The sequence below is a fragment of the Varanus komodoensis genome, unplaced genomic scaffold, assembly GCF_004798865.1.
Source record: "Varanus komodoensis strain SLA01 unplaced genomic scaffold, ASM479886v1 scaffold89, whole genome shotgun sequence".
NCBI lineage: Eukaryota > Metazoa > Chordata > Lepidosauria > Squamata > Varanidae > Varanus > Varanus komodoensis.
The window spans coordinates 1,753,700-1,774,454 of record NW_025336587.1 but is presented as its reverse complement, the minus strand read 5'-3'; the positions used below and the strand labels follow the sequence as shown (position 1 = coordinate 1,774,454).

The 20,755-nt window shown below is 50.2% G+C and overlaps 1 protein-coding gene across 1 annotated transcript; it reads left to right on the top strand.

The window, feature by feature from the left end:
* The first annotated feature begins 691 nt into the window (after nt 1–691).
* On the top strand, nt 692–20,021 carry LOC123016876 (perilipin-3-like). The gene is made up of 8 exons (XM_044417586.1): nt 692–781; nt 9,306–9,378; nt 12,113–12,308; nt 13,090–13,172; nt 15,254–15,551; nt 16,110–16,309; nt 16,719–16,850; nt 17,913–20,021. Exons 2-8 carry the CDS (start codon nt 9,313–9,315, stop codon nt 18,351–18,353), a joined length of 1,416 nt encoding a protein of 471 aa, XP_044273521.1. The 5' UTR covers nt 692–781; nt 9,306–9,312; the 3' UTR covers nt 18,354–20,021.
* Nucleotides 20,022–20,755: the final 734 nt, after the last annotated feature.

Below are 20,755 nucleotides of genomic sequence, written 5' to 3'. Positions count from 1 at the left end.
AATGCAAAACTTGGCAGACAGGACAGGAGCACACAAAATTCTGTATGTTGCACAATTATGTACTGCCCAGTCCTAGTACCTATGAGGTGGTCTCAAGACAGACAAGCCAAAGCCCTCCTTCACACTGCTGCTAGTCCTCATGACCATTGGCTGGCCCAAGAACAGAGGCAGTGTGCCAGAGTGCACCAGATGCTGGGGAACATGGGTGGGAAGGTGCTGTTGAACCTGGCCTCCCTATGGATTTCCCTTTGGGGCAACTCGTATTGCGAGTGCTCAATTAAATGGGCTGGTCGGATCCAGCCCAAACTTTCTGCTCTTCTTATCAGTGGGTGACCTTGCTTCAGCCCCCTTCTCTGCGTCTCTCTCTCAACCGAACCTACCCAACAAGTGAAGGTGTAATATCCGAAAGAGATCCACACCACCCTGAGCTCACTGAGGAAGAGGTGTGGAGTCAACATAAAACGAATAATGATCAAAGAACAGGGGTGCTCTACTCTTCGGATGGTCACATTCACACGACCACCTCCCACGCCCGTGTCCTAGCCGACTGACCCTTGTCAGTCTTTATTTTGGTCTTCACTCTTTGTAACAAGTTCTCCAGGCAGCCCTCGCTCCCGCTCTCCATTGGCTACGGCCCAGCCCTCCCCTCAGCTGATTGGCTGCGACGCGCCGCAATGTAGCCCCTGCTCTTGCCCCAGAAGTTGTGGCCACGCCCACCACTGGGAGCGGATCAGTCGCCAGGCTGGGCTTTGAGGGGATCGGGTCGGTTGCTTACCCAGGGGTAAGTGGATACCAGATCGGGGGTCCGTGGGGCTTTTCTCCAAGGGTTTCCAGGGAGTGATCATTCGTGGGGGGTTAGAAGGCGGATGCTGGAATGTCATTTTTCCCAGTTGGGGTGGGGGCAGAGTTACAGCGGATGACCACAGTAGTCCTCCCGGGGGGGGGGGGGGGCTCGAGCCATTTGAAAAGTGGGGTGCTTGGCTTCAGTTAACGGAAGGAGATTTATGGCTCAGTACTGGGCCTGTATTAAAGGGTGGAGGCTACCCCCCCCCTTATTTTTTCTTGGCAAAAAATACTTTTGCAAGCAATTTTAGAGAAAAAGTTTACCATGTTGTCTTTCAAAGGCCTGCAGACTCGATGAACATTCGGGGGCGCCCAAGCCCCCGGCCCGCATTCCTGCAGCACCAGATCGCAAAACCCTCGCGTAGGTTGCCCTCAAATGGTCTTTGTCTCGCTCCTCCTCGAGAAATGTCACGGAAAATATTGTTGTGTTTTGAAACACATGCAAACCCCTCTAAGTGCCGGCCCCTCTCCCCGCCCCGCCCGGGCCGAAGGGTGCTCCTGACAAAGGCCGTGACACTTTAACGGGTCTCCTCTGAGCAAGGCCCCCTGAGTCCATTGAGTCTTCTTCCGGGAAATGGCAGGTCGAATTGCATCTTTAAAAGAGCGGCATTTCTGGTGGCAAAATCTTCAGCGAGTTACAACCCCTTCGTTTAAGGTGGCCCTGGTCTCTTCTTTCTGATGCAACAGTCTAACACAATAGTTTGGGGGGGAGGGGGGAATCAAAAACAATAACCTCCTCGAAGTTGACAATGTGTCCTGGAATGTATAGAAGTTTTCTCATTGTTTCCAAACTCAGAAATAACAGAGAAAATAACCAACTGGATGAATACACGTTGTGCTGTTCTCTGCACGTCTCTTGCGGTGGCAAGATACAAATGCCTTCTTGCCCTGGATTTCTGTACAGGCCTGCTCAGAAATGACCCCCATTGAGTTCATTGGGACGGATCTGCCAGCTCGTGCATCTAGTCACGGCCTGTAAATGCTTGCAGATTCTTTCTACCTTAAAAGGGAAGGAAGGACTCTTCTTCCTGTTCTTCCCACATGTGGTATTTCTAGCTTTTGCTTCCATACTCTCAGCTTTTGCAAACTTTTAAGCACGCGTTTGGAGCACTCATATGTGAGAACTTACTAAAAGCAGGTCCTTTTGGCCGTTCCTCCTCTGCAGTCCAAGGTTATGCACTCAAGTCTCTTTGGTTATGAGTATGATTATTTGAAACAAAACTCATAAATTGCTGGTACTTAGTGCCAAAGATTAAAGAATCCAACCCTGTGGCAAATTAATGGATAATCCATTAATTTGACCAAATGATAAGATCAGGCACCACAGAGTGTTTTTAAAGCCACAGTTTGCTTGATAAATTGGAAGGATGTTTTAATGCCTTTCTGTTGAAACCACTGGGATATCCAAAGAGTACATTTTTAAACGAGTTGCTTCAGTATGTTCTTTTCTTGCTATCATAACAACCCAGCAAGGTAGTTTAGGCTGAGAATCAGGAACCGGCCTGTAATTGCTCATGACTGAGTGGATCTTGAACCCAAGTCCCAGTCTGACTCTCTAACCACTAGGTAAAACTGTTGTTGTGGGAAGAATGGAAAGGAGGGTTGTACAAGTTGCCTTGAGTTCCTTGCAGGAAAGTGTGGAGATGTAAATATGATAAATAAAATAAAAATGAATGCATTAAATAAAAAAGGAATGCTATGAAAAATAAGCACAGGTCCCAGAATATTCCCCTGTCAAGGAGGTTGGCTCTCTGTGATCAGTTCTTCCGACGGTGCCTCCTTCCTCTAGCATGCTCAGAATCCTAGAACTCAAAGTCATCTCATGCATGAAGGGAGTGAAGGGAGATTTGGGGCAGATCAAGGGAAGGATTTCTGTGCATACTGTGCAGAAGTAAACTGTGTGGAAGTGGCACTCTGCAAGATGCAGCAGATTGGATGATGCTGAAGGGAGATTTGAAGAATGCTCAAAGTCTTCTTAGTGCTTTTTCCTCTTCCCTCCCCATTCCACTTTCCTTGTGTGCCGTGTCTTTTCCAGATTGTAAGTGGGAGCTGCCTCTTTCACTGTCAGACTCTAAACCACTCTGTGAGACCTTTTTTGGGCTATGGAATGGGGTAATAATAAATAATTGTGATAACTGTGTGTTATTTCCAGTACTGGAGTCAGTGTCTCTTTGACAGATTTCCTTTCATGTACATGCAGACTGTTTTTCTGCAAGGCACCCAAGGTGGCCTACAGAATCCTCACAACAACCCTGTGAGGTGGGTGAGGCCGAGAGTCAGTGAGCTTCAGGGTCAAATGGAGACTAGCATCCCCCTCAGCATGCTAACCAGTGTACCACACTGCCTCTTCAAGTTGCAAGAGCTATGGGAGGATATGATCCTGATTCAATCAACCTGTTTGCATCAGGAATAGCAGAATGAGAGCCAGTGTGGTGTAGTGGTTAAGAGCATGAGACTGGGACTCAGACGACCAGGGTTCTAGTCCCCGCTCAGCCATGGAGCCCACTGGGTGACTTTGGGCCAGTCACAGACTCTCAGCCCAACCTACCTCACAGGGTTGCTGTTGTGGGGCTAAGATGGAGGAGGAGAATGATGTAAGCTGCCTTGAGCCCTTTGTTGGAAAAAGGCAGGATATAAATCAGAAAAATAAAATAAATAAATAAATAAATAAATAAATTGGTCAGATGAATGTGCAAAATACATTCCTTTGGGAGGAGGATGCCCATTGCTTCCCAGCCTGAATCACCGTTCTTGGCTGTGCCTTCTTCCATGTTTCACCAGGTAAGCTGGAGCAGAAGGGAAAAAGACACAGCCAGGTACATGGGCCCAACGGCTTTTAGCTGAGGATGGGATCCCTTATCAGAGACCTCCTTGCAGAGGAAGAGGTCTGATTTGACTGTTTAACAAGCTTTGACACTTGAAGCATATGGTTAGACTGTGGGGAGCGGCTGCCTGAGGTTATGAGGAGACTCCTGGAATCAAACTTCAGGCATGCAGTCTAATCTACCTTGCAGGGCTGCTCTGAAGATAAAGGGATTGCTTTATGCTCCCAGGTGGAGCAACAGGGATCAAAGGTTCAGAACAACAAAACTGGCAAAAAAAAAAAAAAAAACCTGAGCTGCTGCATTGTTGAGACCACAATGCAGAGGCCACAAAGTTTTCTCCCTGCGCCCAGTTTTTCCTACAGTAAATTAAAACTAATATTGGCTCTTTGCACAGCAAACAACCTTGCATGACACTTCATAGCATTACGCACTACAGTTACGTCATTATTCCATGAGGGCTAGAAACACAACACACTGGTCATGCAGCCTTCAGTTCTTACTGACCAGGAAGTGCGCAAAGGTCTTGTGCTTTTCTGAACTGAGCCTTGTTGGAGTTAGGGATGATTTCTGAGCACATTCTTCACTGCCTCTTCCCAAAGCCAGGGGTTTATTTTGGGGGTGTGGGGCAGGAAATAATGTTCAGGGAACAGTACATCCTCTTATGCCCTAATCCACCTGTTTTGCATTCCCCACCCCTCTCTGGCAAAGGTAAGGCATGCCACAAATTGCGCAACTAGGACCCATGCTCGCATCGCCATGCGCCTGTCCTCTAAGGCTGACCTTTCTGGCGCAGTGTTCTCTTAAAATGAGTAAGCCCTTTCCATGCCAGTGGCAAGTAGCCCAGTAGGGGAAAGTTTACAGCTAGGACAAACCTGAGCATGTTTGGCTAAGGTGTCCTGGCTGGGTCCTTTCCCCCTCCTGCTTCAGCTTACCTGGTGAGACCTGGAGCAGCTCTCCTGCCTTGGCTGCCTTTCCATCGCTGCTGCAGAGCCCCTTCCAGTCCAAGGGGCAAATCCTGTATCAGAGGACCCCTGAGTGGGGGTGTGGAGGGGGGGCTGCATGCCAGTCCTGGGCAGGGCAAAGGAAGAACACCTGTGGTGAAATTCTGGCCTCTGGCCTCCCAGACCGCTCCCAGACCCCTCCCGGAGAGGGGTTTCAAACTTTTAGAATTGGAGGTGGAGGCTGCACAAAAGCCAGAAATGGGCAAACAGTTGGTGCTTTGGGGGAGAAACATTTCAGGAACTGCAGAGGACCAAACAAGAACCACAGAAGGCTGTACTTGCACCCTTCACTGTAATTGCTGTGTTTTATGAACTTCTTTGTGGTCATTCCTGGCATGACCTCAGCCGCTTTTCACATATTCTTCCTTGTGTTGGACTCCAGCTCCCATCTGCTCTGTCTCCTGGATGCCATGTTGCTCTGGCCATTTCTCCTATGCTTCTTTTGACTCCCCAGCCCTCAACAGCACTTTTCAGTTTGTTTGGGTGCTCCTTTTTCCAGATCAAGAAAAGCAGAATCTGCGCCTTAGAGAACTCAGGGGTCTGCCTAGCCCTGTAGTGTTTATGCTGCCTGGTGATAGCTTTCCAGGGTTTCTAGGTGGGCTTGGATAAAATGCACTGCTGTCAAGCTCCTTAAAAACAAACTAAGCTGCTAGTCCTCAGGGTTCTGAATTCAGGGCTGTTTTAAATAGAAACAATAACTTGCAATCAGCGATTAAGTTTGGGTTGTCATTGCATCATGAGTCCTTGTGCAGTCCTAACAAGCCAGAGTCTCTATACGGCTTGTTGTTGGGCTGTGAACTGTGGGTTATTAACAAATTGTGGTTTGCTAGCATGGCTGGGTTCCAACAGTGCAATATCCCATGTTGCAACAACAGCACATACAACAACTGAACGCAGTCAGTGGCAGTGAAAGTGTTGACGGATTGAGCAAGGGACCCATGGGGAGAAAATGTACAAAATGAAGTTTAATGAAGTTTAGCTGGAGAGAAAGCAGGCAGGGGAAGAAAGCGCAGCCTACTGGGGACCCCCCAGGATGGGTTGGTTTCAGGGGTTGCCGCTCTTCACCTTCGCTGTAGAACATCCTGGGCTAGCTCATGGCAAGAGGTTTATTCCCCCTCCCCTTGGGCTTCTCTTTATCTCGGATTAAAATCTCTAACCAGCCTTCAAGAGCTTCTTTCCAGATCCTGCTCTGCGGAATGTGGAACTGGCCTTCCCTCCTTAAGCCCCATAACCAAAGAAACTGGAATTGGGAGTCTGATGAGATGGCATGGATTTTTTGGAGCGTTTGCTCGGCTTAGGGAATGGCTTTGTCTTTGTGGCGTTTCAGCGCAACAGTTTTGTGCATTCTGTGAGAGGGTTGCATTGTAATATGTAATTGTAATATGGGGTGCAGTTGTTTGCCACCTGTTACTGGGGTGTGAAACGACTGAGCAGACTTCTACTTACAGCACAGAACACAATGGCACCCCCCCAAAAAACACCCTCGAGAAAGAGACCAAAACAAGGAGCTGCCCAACAAAACATCTAGTGATGGCTGGGTAATCCCAGGGCCAGGGACCAGATCCAGATTTTGGGGGTCCCCATCCGGTCCTCCAGAGTTCCCAAGAGGGACCCACCCCATTCCCCAGGCTCACACACTTGTCTCCAAGTGCCAACTGTTTGGGAGCTTCCCAAATATTCCCATGTGCCCCCCCCCCACCACAATTCTAAAATTGTTCCTGAAGCTTACACTGTAGGCAGCAAGAGTAAATACAGGCTGGCATTTTTTAGATTTAGGCCCTGCCCCCTTCTGCGTTTGGCCCTTCCCCTTTTGCCTTCAGACCTGCCTGCCCTGGCAGGCTCCCCCGACCCCCCGGAACATCTCAAAAATGTGGCCTTCAGGATGAAAGACAACCCTACAGTCCTCTGCAGATCTGGTGCCTCCAGATATGTTGGACTACAACTCCCATCTGCCTGATCACACTGAGGGCAATGGGAGTCATGGTCCAAAATACTTAGAAACATAGAAACAGAGTGAGTTCCAAGGGGTTCTCGGGCCATCTAGTCTGACCCCCGGCTCCAGCCAGCTTCGCTCACGACATGCCCACCATGTGCATGTCCAGCCTATCCTTGAACACCCTCCCCGATGGGGCCTCAGCCACCTCCCATGGAGGCCCATTCCACACCCTCGGGGTCCTGACTGTCAGGAAGGGCTTCCTGGCATCCAAACTGAACCTTGGATCAGGATCGGCCCCAGGACAGAGCCCTGGGGGACCCCGCTTGTTACTGGCCACCATCCCAATGATTCCTCACTAATGGTTACCCGCTGCTTTCAGTCAGCCAGCCATGCCCTAATCCACCGGACAGTGCTTTGGTGTATCCCAAAACTCCTCAGTTTCTCAACAGTATACCATGGAGCACTTTGTCAAAGGCCTTGCTGAAATTCAGGTAAACCACATCCAGGTAAACCACATCCCTCTGTCTAGCCATCGCAAAACCTTGTCACAGAATTCCACAAGGTTTGTCTGGCAGGACCTGTTTCTGCGGAAGCCGTGTTGTGTGGCTGCCAGCCTCCCTTCCTTATCTAGCATCACTAGATCTTTCTCTATTAGGAGCCTTTCCATTGTTTTTCCTACAATGGACTTAAGGCTAGCAGGTCTGTAATTCCCCATGTCTCTTCTTCTACACTTTTTGAAAATTGGGCCCACTGACCCCCCCCCCCCATTCCTCTGGAACTTCACCCGTTCTCCACAAGCCCTCAAAAATGGAGGCCAGCGGGCGTGAGAGAACCCCTGCCAACTCTCTAAGTACTCTCGGGTGTAACCCGTCAGGGCCTGGCGCCTTTGTAACGTCCAATGCCCTGAGGAGCCCCTCAACTTCAAGGGGGGTGACTCTAATCTGTGCCCCTAAATCCCTCTAATCTTAGGCCTCATCTAATCTCCCATGCGAAATAATCATTTAGCATCTGTGCCTGTTCCCTCGCATCAGTCACTGGATCCCCTTCCTCCTTGTTTAGCAGTCCCACTACTTGTCTTCCCTTCCTCTTCCTATTTATATGCTGAAAGAAGCCCTTTTGTTGCTCTTGATATTCTTGGCAAGTCTCAGCTCATAATTGGCCTTAGCCTTGCAAAGAATCCCCCTGCAATGGGCCTCCTCCTCCCGGTATACCCTTTTGTCTATTTCCCCCAGTACCCATTTCCTACTGAGGTTCCTCTTGTGTCTAATCCCTCTAACCACCTCCTTTGGATCCATGGTGGCACTCTCCTCTGCCTCCCCACCTTACTGACTAGAGGTATCGTCAAGGCTTGCGCCTCCAAAACCTCCATTTTGAGTGCCACCCACCCCGCCTCAACTCCCTTGCCTCCCAGTAACCTGTCCCAGGAGGCTTTGCCCAGTCTGGCCTTCAATGGCCAGAGTTGGCCCTCTGGAAGTCCCAGCGTCTAGTGCTCGACCTGCTGCACGTCCCCAGTCCCCTGATCTCAAAGCAGAGGATGGAGGGATCACTCGCATCCAGAGCTCCCCTAATCTGTACTTCATCTATCAGCTCCTCCCTATTGGTCAAGACCAAGTCAAGGATGTTTCCCCCCCCTTGTCACCTCTTGGACACTCTGTGTGAAAAACCCTCCCTCTATAGCTTCCAGGAAGCAATGTGACCTGGCTATCACTGCTGAGTGAGTCTCCCAAGTAATATCCCAAGTAATATTGAAATCTCCCATAATTACTGTCTCTCTCCCCCGAGATATCCTTCGAATCTGGCCTGTCAGGACATCATCCAGGGTCTCAAGTTGACCTGGAGGGCGATAACTTGCCCCCACTGTCAGGTCCCTTTTCCTATCAAAACCCCTAAGTTTCGCCCAGACTGCCTCTGCCGAGTCATGGCTCAAAATACGTGGAAAGTGCTTTCGGGGAAGGCTTGTCTTGGGAGAGGGTGGGGGCAGTGCTCCAATTTTGGAGTAAGGGATGTTTTCCCTCAGTTGCAAAGCCAGCCAAGGTTTCTTTAACCTCAAGAAGAATCACATTTTCTACACCAAGTATCTCATTTCCTGAAACCTCTTCAAACTCTACAATGGAACTTCCAAGATGGTCATTAGACTGTCTTCTCAGAATTCTTTACAGGCTATACTGGATGTCCCCCAGAATTGTCCACAGAGCTGCTATTCCCTGTAATTAGTGTTCCTGGGAAGAGGGGGGCTGAATTGGGTGTGTTTCAGGATTGCTCAGATTTGGGACAGATGGGAAGCCTGCAAACTGTGGAGGGGGAGGGGGGAGATTTTTTCCCAAAGGTTGGAGAGGGACACACTGTTGATGGAATGGGGTGCTCCTGTCCACATTTGTGCAGGCCCTTATCATGGCTGGATGCTTCTCCGGGTCCACAACCTTGCAGAGTACACACCACCAAGTTGCACAGGTGTGCAGGCAAACACACTTGGACGCTGCCATCCCCCCAGCAATTGCCATGTGCTATACTCACCTTATGAGTAAACCTGAAGAAATAAACCAGTCGCACTTGGGTAAAGTAGCAGACAACAGAAGGCGCTTACCGAAGGCTTTTTACCCAGCATCCTTGCCATATCACGCATCAGGGAGTTCCCTAAGTTTCACTGGGCGTTGCCAGAAGATGTAGGAACTCCTAACAGACGCTCCTCCTTCCTTGTAGGGCTACCATGTCGTCCGAAGGAAGCGATGTGCAGCAGCAAGCCGTTCCCGCTGGCAAAGAGGCCGAGCCCCAGGTGAGTGGCGGCGCCGAGCTGGAGCAGGTGGAGGCCAGGTGGATGCGCAAGGCCCGCAGCTCAGTCTCTTGGTTGGGTTTCGGCACCTCACCTCACCTGCTTCCACATCGGTTTGCACACTGTTTTTCGCTAGCGTGTGGAATCGGTGTTCTTGCGCGCATGCTTTGGGCCTGGGCATCGTTTGTAGCATGCGGTGTTTACAAAGCACGCTCCCCCCTCGTGGGGTAAAACAACGTCGGTTTTCTGAACACACCCGCCCTTTTGGGAATGTCTTGCACTGCCTGACGGAGCTGAACATTCACCAGGGTTGCTTGGGCCAAACCGCGAGGAGGCGCTGCAGGAAGGCTGCCTTGCCGCGGGGAAGTGAGCCAGACGCACCAGGAGTGATGACCCCGAATGAGTCCCCCGCCAGGTCCTCCGGCCCCGTGAAAGCGCTGCTTTTCAAGGAATGCACAGCCGACCTTGCCAGTCACCCGGCTGCCGTCCTTGGGGGTGCCCTGCAGAGCTGGGGGGCTGCCCGTGAACTCCTCCCCTACAAAACAGCGAGGCGCCCGTCCGGACATCTTCGGAGGGGCACTGGAGGAACCCGGCTGCCACTAGCTGCTGGTCCCAATGACTTCAAGCCACCTCCGGGCTCAGAGGCCTGCGCCACTGTGCCCCCGTGCTGGGGAACGTGGGCAGGAGGGTGCCGGCGCGCTCGTGTCCTCCTTGGGAGGCGTTTCCGCGAAGCTGGTGGCCCCTGTGAGAGCAGCGCCCGTGTGGGGCCGAGGTTCAGGGCGTGGGGCTGCCAGTCCCCACTCAGCCATGGGGCCCGCTGGGGTCTTTGGGGCAGCCACTGGCTCGGCCCAGCCTGCCTCACAGGGGCAAGAGGGTGAGCAATGGGGGGGGAAATGGGGGGGCTGCTTTGAGTTTCTTGTAAGAAAGAAGTGGGTGGAAATCTAATGCGTGAACAGGCAAAGAAACCAGCATGTTGGTTGACTGGATGGCAGATTAGACGGATTGATGGAGTTGGGTGTTCTTGCCTCTTTGGGAAGGAGCCGCGTGGTTCTCTTGCTCCAGCAGCACAGCCGGGAGCTAATTCCTGGCCTTGGAGCGGGGCCCCGAGCGGTTGCTGGGCGGCCTTGGAAGCAGGCTGGGAACCCGGGGTGTGAATTACAGCGCCAGCCAGGCAGGGACAGTGGGAGACGCAATCCCCTTCCATCTCTCCTGAACGCTGGGAAGGTCAGCAGGAAGCATCGGAGGGCACGGAAAAGCTCTGTGTGTTTAGCCAATGGCATCCTACAACCCGCAGCATTTCCCTTGCCACCTGGGATCCATGGGATGTTTTTCTGTCAAAACATCAATTGGGTCACTGCCTAAGATGCACAAAGGAAAAGGGATGGGGAACAGGAAGCCCAGCTGTTTGGTTTGGCAGGCAAGTTGGTCCTGGAAGTGCCATTTCCTGCAGATCGGAGCGATGCAGCTTGCTTGCTCGTGGGAGGTTCCTTTGCACTTCTAGGGGTTAAACATTTCCTAGCAAAGGGCTTGACCCAACAGGATGGAAAGCACTTTGCAGCACCTCTGCTTGCAGGTTTGAATCGCAGCAAGTGACCTGAAAATGTTCCCTCTGGAGAGTTTTCAATTGGATTGGGCAAATGCGATGTTTGAGAAACATTAATGGGGTGGCATTTTCCAGTCTCAGTATCACAAACTTGCATGGTACCCCAGCCTATTTTTCAGTTCCGGAATCTTAATGGAAAACCAACTTCACTGTCTCACAGATCCAAGAAATCCTTCAATTCTCTCTGCTGCTGGACCTTCCAAGCGGGATTTTTCTGGTCAAAATCTGTTATTAGACTCCTGTTTTTCCCTAACAGGATGCGCTTCTCAGAAACTGCTGCTGGAAAATTGTGATTCTCAACACTTAGAAACAATTCCCATTTCTTTTCTTTCTAAAGCCCCAATCAGTTCCACAGTGATAACCTTGGGACTAAACCAGGATTTAATTTCAGAGTGATTTAACAGTGGCTGTTATTTTTATTATTGTTACTGCCAGCATAGCATAGCAGCAAGAGTGTTAGCACAGGGCTCAGGAGGTCTGGTTTTTAGTCCTTCTCAGCCATGAAACTCACTGAGTGATCCTGAGCTTTCAACCTAACCTAACCTACCTCACAGGGTTGTTGTGAGCATAACAGACCGCAGGAAAACCTTGTATTGGTGCCTCACGTTCCCTGCAAGAGAGAGATGGGTGGGATATAAACATAATGCAATATGATCAAAACAATCATTAACAATAATGCATCATCGGCAATCATTGTCATTAAGTATTCACAATGATTGTTATTAATCTTAATAGCTTTTTATTAATTATTCATGATAACTCCGGATTAATATAAGAAAAATGGAGATTGCTAGTAGAATGCGGTATTGACGTGCTGGCTATGGATGATGGGGCTTGTAGTCCAAAGGCTCTGGAAGCCACCGGGCTGGGGGCATCAGGCTGTAAGCAGTAAGATGTTGCAATCTCCATTGTCTTTCATTTTCTGTTTTGTTCTGTTTTGTTTTCCCCTCTGCTGACATTCTGTGATGCGCCTTGGCGTGGAGGGCTGCTCCCGTTTCGAATAGCTGTTTGTGTTTCTCTTTGCAAACCATCTCATTTCCCTGAACTCGCAGTACCTCCCGTGACTGTGCTCTGCTCTGCTCCTACATGCAACGCCCAATTTCTCTTTTCCTTTTCCCCCTCCTCGCTTGGCAGAACGCGGTGGTCCGTATGGCCAACCTGCCGCTGGTGAGCTCGACCTACAACATGGTCTCCACAGCCTATACCTCCACGAAAGAGACTCACCCTTACCTCAAGTCCGTCTGCGATGTGGCCGAGAAGGGGGTGAAGACCATCACGGCTGCGGCCGTTAGCGGCGCCCAGCCCCTCCTCACCAAACTGGAGCCACAAAGTGGGTGAACATGGCGTCCTCCTTCATCTTGCATGGCACTTCCTCACGTCCTCGGGCTACCTCCTTTTGGGGCAATTCCTGCTTCCCTTTGTGAGCAGCAGGTGCCTCAAACAGTGCACCTAAAATTCTGCAGGCCACAAGCTTTTGTGTGGTTGCTTTTGCATCTACAGGCTGTGCAGGGGCACTTGGCCGCCGTGCCCGAAAGCTGGACTGGCGTCAAGGGTCAGCTTAGCTGCGTGGACCCACACCCTGGCAGGGGGTTTGCTGACCACAGCCCCCCAGCTTTCTCCTCCTCTGCACCACTGCAGCTGGGCTTTTGACCCGGCCAGGCAAGTGGGGTGCGGAGAGAGAGCACAGGCGGTGCTTCTGGCTACCACGCTTTCTTGGCAAGCGAGCCCCAGTGAGGAAGGGGGTGGTGGCAGTAGGAAGGGATGCCCGCTCGGGGTGGGGGGTGCCCGGACAGGCTGTCTCAGGCCAGGCTCTTCCTGTCCCCAGTGGCAGCCCATTTCCCAGCCATCTCACTGGCTTCTCAGCTGTCCTTTGATTCCATGGCTCACTCCTGGCCGTCATGAGGACTAGAACCTGGGCAGGGGTGTGTATCCATGCAGCCACATCAGCTGGGCATTTTTGGAAAAAAGAAAGACGTTAACCCCCGCTGATGTCAACCAGATTGTGTTTCCTGGGAGCCCTCAGACCAAATTGACTGGTCTCAACTCAGGTTTAAATGGCAAAACATTCTGCTATTAGCCTCCCCCCCCCCCCCCCCTTTTTCCACCTGCAGTTGCAACAGCTAATGAATATGCATGCAAAGGACTGGAGAAGCTGGAGGAAAAGCTGCCCATCTTGCAACGGCCCTCCGAGATGGTCAGTACCCCGCCAGCAGAACCGAACTCGCTGACACAATATCTATCATTCTGCTTTTCTAGATGTTCCCTCTCTGCTGTTGGTCAGGCCCCGGCCAAACAAAGCCACAAGCTCTTGAAGCATTAGAGTAACTGAGCAATAGTAAAACAAGAGCCACAGTGGCGGCAGTGTGATAAAGTGGTTAGAGTGCAGGGCTGCGTGCCCAGGACATCCAGGTTTTCATTCCCACTCAGCCAGTCACTTGCTCTCAGCCTGACTGCCCTCACAGGGTTGTTGTTGTGAGGAAGAAACAGAGGAATGGTTTGTAAGCAACTCTGAGTTCCTTACAAGAAGAAGAAAGGAGTGGTATAAATGTAATATAAGAATAACCAAAGCATCATTAAAACACCAAGCCCCTAAATTACTCCACAGAATAAAGTGGGGTCCAGCTGTCCCCAAAGCCATAAAATTCTACATTTCTCTCAGGGCGTCCTGACACACATCTCTCCATGCCTTCGTGTACATGCACAGTCCAAATGTCACTTTTCATCCTGCATTTTAGCTGGGTGCAGTATCCCAAGCTTGGTTCTGTTCTATGAAAGGTCTATGAAAGGTCGCAAGCCATAAAGTTGCCTTGCTGAGGGTTGTGGGCTTTTTTCATAGGATTGAGCTGTTATTGGCCATAAAAGAGCTTGAGGAAACATAGGTTGTATGGGTTCTTTTCCCCTAAATCTCCCCAAAAACAGTGAGGTAATCCAAAGAGGAGCTTTATTTCCAAATAATACCTATCCCAATGCATTTCAAAGCACATATTCAAGGTATGTCCAGAAAGTAATGAGCTTTTTTGAATGATATTTTTAAATGGTATTTAAATATCTTTTAAATGTTAAAGGAATGATATTTTTAAAATTCTTTTATTGAAAAATTTTAAAATCAAACATTGTCTCCTTCAAAGTATGCACCTTGTGAGTGTACACAACACTGCCAAGATTTGTCCATTCTTCATAGCATAGCATCCCTGAAAGACTTCAAGTGCAATGGCATTCAGAGGCTGCATAGGGGCTCTCTGGACATCCATTATCCACACTATCAAAATGGTGTCCTTTCAAACCATTCTTCATCTTTGGGAATATGAAAAAGTTGCAAGGAGCCAAGCTGGGGCTGTAGGATGGACGGGGAAGCCCCGTGAGGTGTTTCTCTGCCAAAAACTCTCTGACAGCCAAAGCATTGTGACTCTGCGTTGCTGTGATGAAGGCTCCAAGCTGAGCCGGTTTCAACTTGGACCATCTTGTGCAAGCGATAGCGCAGCTTCCCCATCAGCTTTCCTCACCATTTCCAAAGCTTCTGATGCACTTTCTCCCAATTTCGCACAATTTATCGCGTACTGTTGTTCCAAACTCGCTTACATCATTCTTAATACGAGACACCTGAACAGGGAGTCACAAAAGAGAATGTCTCGACTCTGGCAGGGCTGGAATGCAACTGATCGGTGTTCTCAAGTACCTACACCTGGCAGCCCACCCCAAGTGACCTTGGCCAGCCTCTCCCTTCACAGAGCCCTTCTCGAGCATAGGGACCTCATTCTCATGACTTTCTGGACACACCTGGAGAAATTCAGTGCTGGTCATACAAGTGCAGGATGCTGGCACTGGAACAGTGGACTCCACTGAGTGCAGTTCCACGCAATTTCCCTGAAGGAGGGCCTGTATGTTGTGCAAGATGCATTCCAGTTGTTTACTCTGTGGAAATAAAACACCTCAGCTGCTTTTGGCCGGTGTGGCAGAGTTCCCCCTTTCGCTGAAGTTGGGCCACTTCCATGCCAAGATCTCCTCCCAGCCATTTGTGGGGTGGTGCTTAACAAGGCTGGCATGGGAGGCAGGCGGTCTGGGCTCTAGTCCCTGCTCAGCCATGGAGCCAATAGGGTGATGCAGGCACAGATTCTCGGCCCAGCCTACCTCACAGGGTTCTTGCTGTGGGAATAAGGTTAAGCACAGGAGGAAGAGAATGATGCCAGCTGCTTTGAATTCTCCAGAAAAGAAAAAGGTGGGCATGGATCTAATAAAATGATACGTTTGCTTCCTTCCTCTGCCTTCACTTCCCAGGTGGTAGCAGACACGAAGGAGCTGGTCTCCACCAAAGTGGTTGGCGCCCGGGACGCCGTCTCCAGCACCGTGAACGGGGCCAAGAGTGCCGTGAGCAGCGGCGTCAGCGGGGTGATGGACATGGCCAAGGGGGCCGTGCAGGGCAGTGTGGAGATGACCCGGTCGGTGGTGGCCGGCGGCGTGAACACCGTCATGGGCTCCAGAGTGGGGCAGATGATGGCGACCGGCATGGATGCCGTGCTGGTCACCTCAGAGAAGCTGGTGGACCAGTACCTCCCCATGACAGATCAAGAGCTGGGTGGGTTAAGGCCTTCATCCCCATTGTCTCCCAGCTCCCATACGCCCCAGCTCCCATACGCCCCAGCCCGTCCTTCAGCTGCCCTCTCCCCAGCTCCCCAAGTGGGCTGGGAACAGCAGCCCAGCCCATTTGGGGAGAGGCGGATTGGGGTACAGCGAAGCTTGAGCCGGTTTTTCAGCCCATGGGCCACACCCCATGCTGGAGAAGTCCTGGGGGGCTGCCTCCCAGTGGTGGGCGGGCCTAAGGCAAAAGAGGAGGGGCCAACCCTTTAAAAAACACCCCATTGGAGCCTAAAGCTCTCTTTCAGAAAGGCATTTTTCTTTTGGAATAGGGGGGCTTGCACAAAAGCTGGGAAACCACCAAGCAGCTGGGGGGTGGGGGGCAAGAGGAAGGGGTGGAGCTAGTGCAAGGGGTGTGGCCATCTAGGGAACCTGCCTGAGGCCTCCACTGTGTCCTTGCCCCAGCTCCTGTCCCTCCAGCCCCCTGGCATGTAAACCCCGAGAGTTTCTCCCCTGCTCTTGCTGCAAACATCTAAGCTGTTTCCCCTCCTCCTCTCAGCCATGCTGGCCACCTCCGTGGAGGGTTTTGAGATGGCCACCGTGGAGCAGCAGAGGCAGGAGCGGAGCTACTTCGTGCGCTTGGGGTCGCTGTCGACCAAGCTCCGCCACCGTGCCTTCCAGCACTCCCTGGCCAAGCTGAAGGAGGCGAAGCAGAGCACCCAAGACATCCTCTCTCAGCTTCACCAAACCATCGTGCTGGTAAGAGTGCGGCCATCTTCTTCCTCAGTCGCATTCCTCAACTGGACCACCCAGACATCATCCCCGGCCACGTTGCTGTGCAGTCACGGAATGCATCACAAACATTCCAACTTCAGGGCAGCAGCAATGAAAGCAAAGGACCTGCTTGAATTGGGTGTGCCGATGGGGAGATGCCTTTTCACCCAGCGATGTGGGACGCACGTGGGCAGGCACTGAAGGTCACAGCCTGGGGAGAAAAGGGAAAGCAGGGAGGCATACGAGTCCATCACTCGGCTCCCCCCGCTGTCTGTGCCCCCGCGAACTGGAAGGTGGCGCGTGAGTGGATTGTGGAGACCTTGCTCCAGTACGTAACAAGTCTGATGGGTTCCCCCCACCTCCTCTCCCCACCCTTTTTGTCCCATTTTGTCAGATCGACCATGTCAAACAGGGTGTGGACCAGAAATGGCATGGTGCTCAGGAAAAGCTGCACCAGATGTGGTTGGACTGGAGTCAGAAGCAAACTGGGAGTGATAAACCCTTGGACCCATCTGCTCACCCAGAGGTAGCTTGTCCCAGTTGCCTCTCTGCTCTGGAGAGAGGCCATTTTTGTTATTTTATTTAGTATGTTTTATTATATTTATATACTGTCCCATAGCCCACAAGGCTCTCTGGGTGGTTTTCAAATATTAAAATCATAAAAACAATCCTTAAAATACTCATAAAGCAATACAAACACCTAAAAGTACTATTATAGTATTTATAATTTATATTATAGCATAGTATTATAGTATTTAGTAAACACCTTAAGAACTGTAAAACAATAGAACAATCAAGGACAAATAACCAAGCACAGCAGCAATTTATAAATAGTTTTTAAACTGGTTCATCAATAAGAGACATGGGCTTAGTTATTAAGATATTTAGAAAATAAAAAGGTTTTCTCCTAGTGCCGAATAGATGCCAAGGTGGCACCAGACACACCTTTTCAAGACAAAGGACCGCTGCACTGTCACAGTGACCCAGGGGAGGGGTAGGGTGACCATTGCCAAAAAGAGAGGACAGGGACATCCATAACGTGTGCATATGCTAATGAGCATTTATCGATGCTAATTTAGAATGCAAATCCTCATTTAAACAGAAATGCAGTCCACCTTACCACGCCCTGCGTTTGTTTCCTGGTGTGGCTTGTGCCGCCTTCATGGCTGGGATGAAGCATCTGCAGATGTCTTTCTGGGCTCAGGCCAGTCTTGGGAAGCAAGCCAACCTGAGGGGGAATCCATGAACGAAGGCAGTGCAACCAGATTCCCATTTTTCACGTGCGGCGTGGCAGAAGGATTCCTTCCTGTTTGTGGGAACCTGAAATCTACTGTTTGCTTCCTCAGATTACTGCCTAGCATGAAAAAAAAATGATATTTAGCTTGCTTTCATGGTACATTAGTCCATCTTGTTGCTTCACAGCAACAACTTGGTGCTAAACCTGGTTAATTTAGCTTGCAAGAAGCCTAATTAGTGCTGTGTACTTGGTGCAGCCACTGTCCAGTTTCCCAAAAAGAGGACAGCATGGTGGGAGCTGCATGTGGCCGTGCGGACGGCACACGAAGGTCCTTGCTTTTGTATCTTCTAGGTGGAGTCCCAGGCCCTCGCCTTGTTCCGGGGGCTCACACAGCAGCTGCAGCTCTCCTGCCTAACGCTCATGTCCAACGTCCAAGGGCTGCCTGCCAGTATCCAGGACAAAGTCCAGCTGGTCCGACACGTTGTGGAAGACTTTTGCGCTTCCTACTCATCTGCCAGTTCCTTCCAAGAGGTGCCCACGGCCGTCTTGCTGCAGAGCTGCGAACGGATCTCCAAGGCACGCGGGTCCGTTGATGAGATGGTGGACTACGTCGTGCAGAATGTGCCCCTCCCCTGGGTGGTGGGCCCCTTTGCCCCCAGTTTGGTGGAACGCCCCGATGTGCCGATGGATGACTACGGGAAAGACAGCGATGGCCTCCAAGCCCTGGGAAAAGACCACAAGGAGCCTGGGAGCCTGCAGGAGGAATGCGCCGAGCCACAGAAGGGCCCATAAGGATGCCTCCAGGTTTCAGACATGAGCAGTGGCTCCTAAGAACTCTAGGAATTACCTGGAAGAGAGCCTTTGGCACTCTTGCAGTACGATACTTCCTAGTAGTTTCTGAGTGAGCCCAGGTTCAGCGGCATCTGTCTCATTTCAAACGTGCCTTTTTAGAATCTTTTGCCTTGCTGTGAGCCTTGAGCCCCACAAATTGGAGGTGGGCATTTTATGTCTGTAGGATTAAAATAGCTGTGAATATAAAGTAACCATGTTTCTGGACCCCCAAGGATGGTGGAGGCAGGGTCTTTGTTGCCAACCATTCTGCCCTTTCCAAAATGACCCGCTGCCTTGTTCGCATCAGCCGGGGGTGTCCCTGGCTCTTGTGCACACTTTCCCAAAAGTTGCACTCTGTTGCAAAGTGCCCCAGTAAATTAAGAAAGGGAAGAGCTATCCAGCGTCACGTCTGTCATTGCTCAGCCAATGGTCCTTTCACACAACCTGCAATGAGAAGGCAGCCTGACATTTTTTAGATGGAGAGAAGTAGGGTAAGTTGATGTGCTAATCAAACACGTGAAAATCAGGTTGCTAGAATTTCTGGGTATATTCTTTGTGGAGAGAAGGGATCGGGGAACGAAGATAAGTGGTTTAAATTTGGTTGGGAGGAGGGAGAGCTATGTGGCTTCATATGCAATGCAACCTTTCCATTTTCTAGTGCACCGAAAGGAGAACCAGGTCATGTGATTGTCCTAAGCAAGCTTTAGTGCCTACATGATGTGTTTAAGTACAATACCCATGTTGCCTGGGATTGATGGGAGTTGTAGGCCAACACATTTTCAGGAAGCTAGGAATGACAGTGAAATCTGCCATGGATGCAAATGAGTTTGGATTTGTATGACTGCAAATTTTCAAATACAAAAAAATGAATACATACCCTCTACAGCTATGTATGAACTTGCATACTAGTTTCCCAGAATGTTAATTAACTTGCACTGGTGGAAAAATATTCATTTAAAAAGCCAGCCCAAAATGCACATTTCCCCCCAAAGCTACAATGTAAAATACACATGGTAGAGGGAAATTGTCGTTTTCAGACATGCAAGATTGTGCAAGTGCATGCAAATACAAATTAAAGAAATGGAAGAAAAGCTAATCAAGTGAGCAGATGATTGGAACAAAAGGGACTTGACAATCCATTAAAAAGAGAGAGGATTTAACAGCATCAGTACTCTCTTTAAACAATTCAGCCCTTGCAGCAAATGCAGTGGCAAAGGATTCTGGGGGTTGTAGGCAGAAACCTCTTGCCTGCCACTAGAGTCATGGAATGCCTTGTTGTATGCCTCTGCCTGGCATGGCTTTCAGGTTTTCCCACTACCTTTCCCCTCCAACAAAATGTTCAACTTTCAACACTCCCAACTGCCTTTGGAGAAAAGCTGCAATTGGTGTGGCATCATTTCCCATTTCCCCTCTCTTCACATGCTCTCAAAAAGATGCATTCAGTCTGTTTTGGTCTGGAATACTTCTAGCATGGGCTCAAAAGGGTGGATTGTTCTTGTAAATGAATATTGATCCAAAAAGGGCCATTCCAGCCAGTCCCGCAAAGTGCCAGCAACATGTTGTACCACTGTAGAATGGCCAGTGTTTTTAATTATTTCATTTTTCCAAAATAAAAAGTCTTCTAAACTATATCCTAATGCATGTGTTTAAAATCTGTACTATATGCATGCTGGGGAGGGCTAAATTAGTAGTTAGCAGTTGTTGTTAGTCGCGAAGTTGTGTCCGACCCATTGCGACCCCACGGACAAAATTCCTCCAGGCCTTCCTGTCCTCCACCATCCCCCGGAGTCCACTTAAGCTCATGCTGACTGCTTCAGTGACTCCATCCAGCCACCTCATCCTCTCCTGTCCCCTTCTTCTCTTGCCGTCAATTGTTCCCAGCATTAGGCTCTTCTCCAGGGAGTCCTTCCTTCTCATTAGGTGGCCAAAGTATTTGAACTTCATCTTCAGGATCTGGCCTTCTCAAGAGCAGTCAGGGTTGATCTCCTCTAGGACTGACAGGTTTGATCGCCTTGCGGTCCAAGGGACTCGCAGGCGTCTCCTCCAGCACCACAATTCAAAGGCCTCAATCCTTCGGCGCTCAGCCTTCCTTATGGTCCAGCTTTCACAGCCATACATTGCCACTGGGAAACCCATAGCCTTGACTATACACACTTTTGTGGGCAGGGTGATGTCTCTGCTTTTTAGTATGCTGTCTAGATTTGCCATAGCTCTCCTGCCCAGGAGCAAGCCTCTTTTAATTTCTTGGCTGCAGTCCCCATCTGTGGTGATCTTGGAGCCCAGGAAAATAAATTCTGTACATAATCCTAAAAACAACCTCTGGTTTTTAATTTATTTAAATTATCAAATGTCCACCATCCTGC

Bases quoted from the DNA above. Each gene is read 5' to 3' on its own strand.
- LOC123016876 (XM_044417586.1), top strand. From the start codon at position 9,313: ATGTCGTCCGAAGGAAGCGATGTGCAGCAGCAAGCCGTTCCCGCTGGC. The intron at 12,309-13,089 runs GTGGGTGAACAT...TTCCACCTGCAG, and splicing joins CACCAAACTGGAGCCACAAA to TTGCAACAGCTAATGAATAT. The intron at 15,552-16,109 runs GTGGGTTAAGGC...TCCTCCTCTCAG, and splicing joins CATGACAGATCAAGAGCTGG to CCATGCTGGCCACCTCCGTG.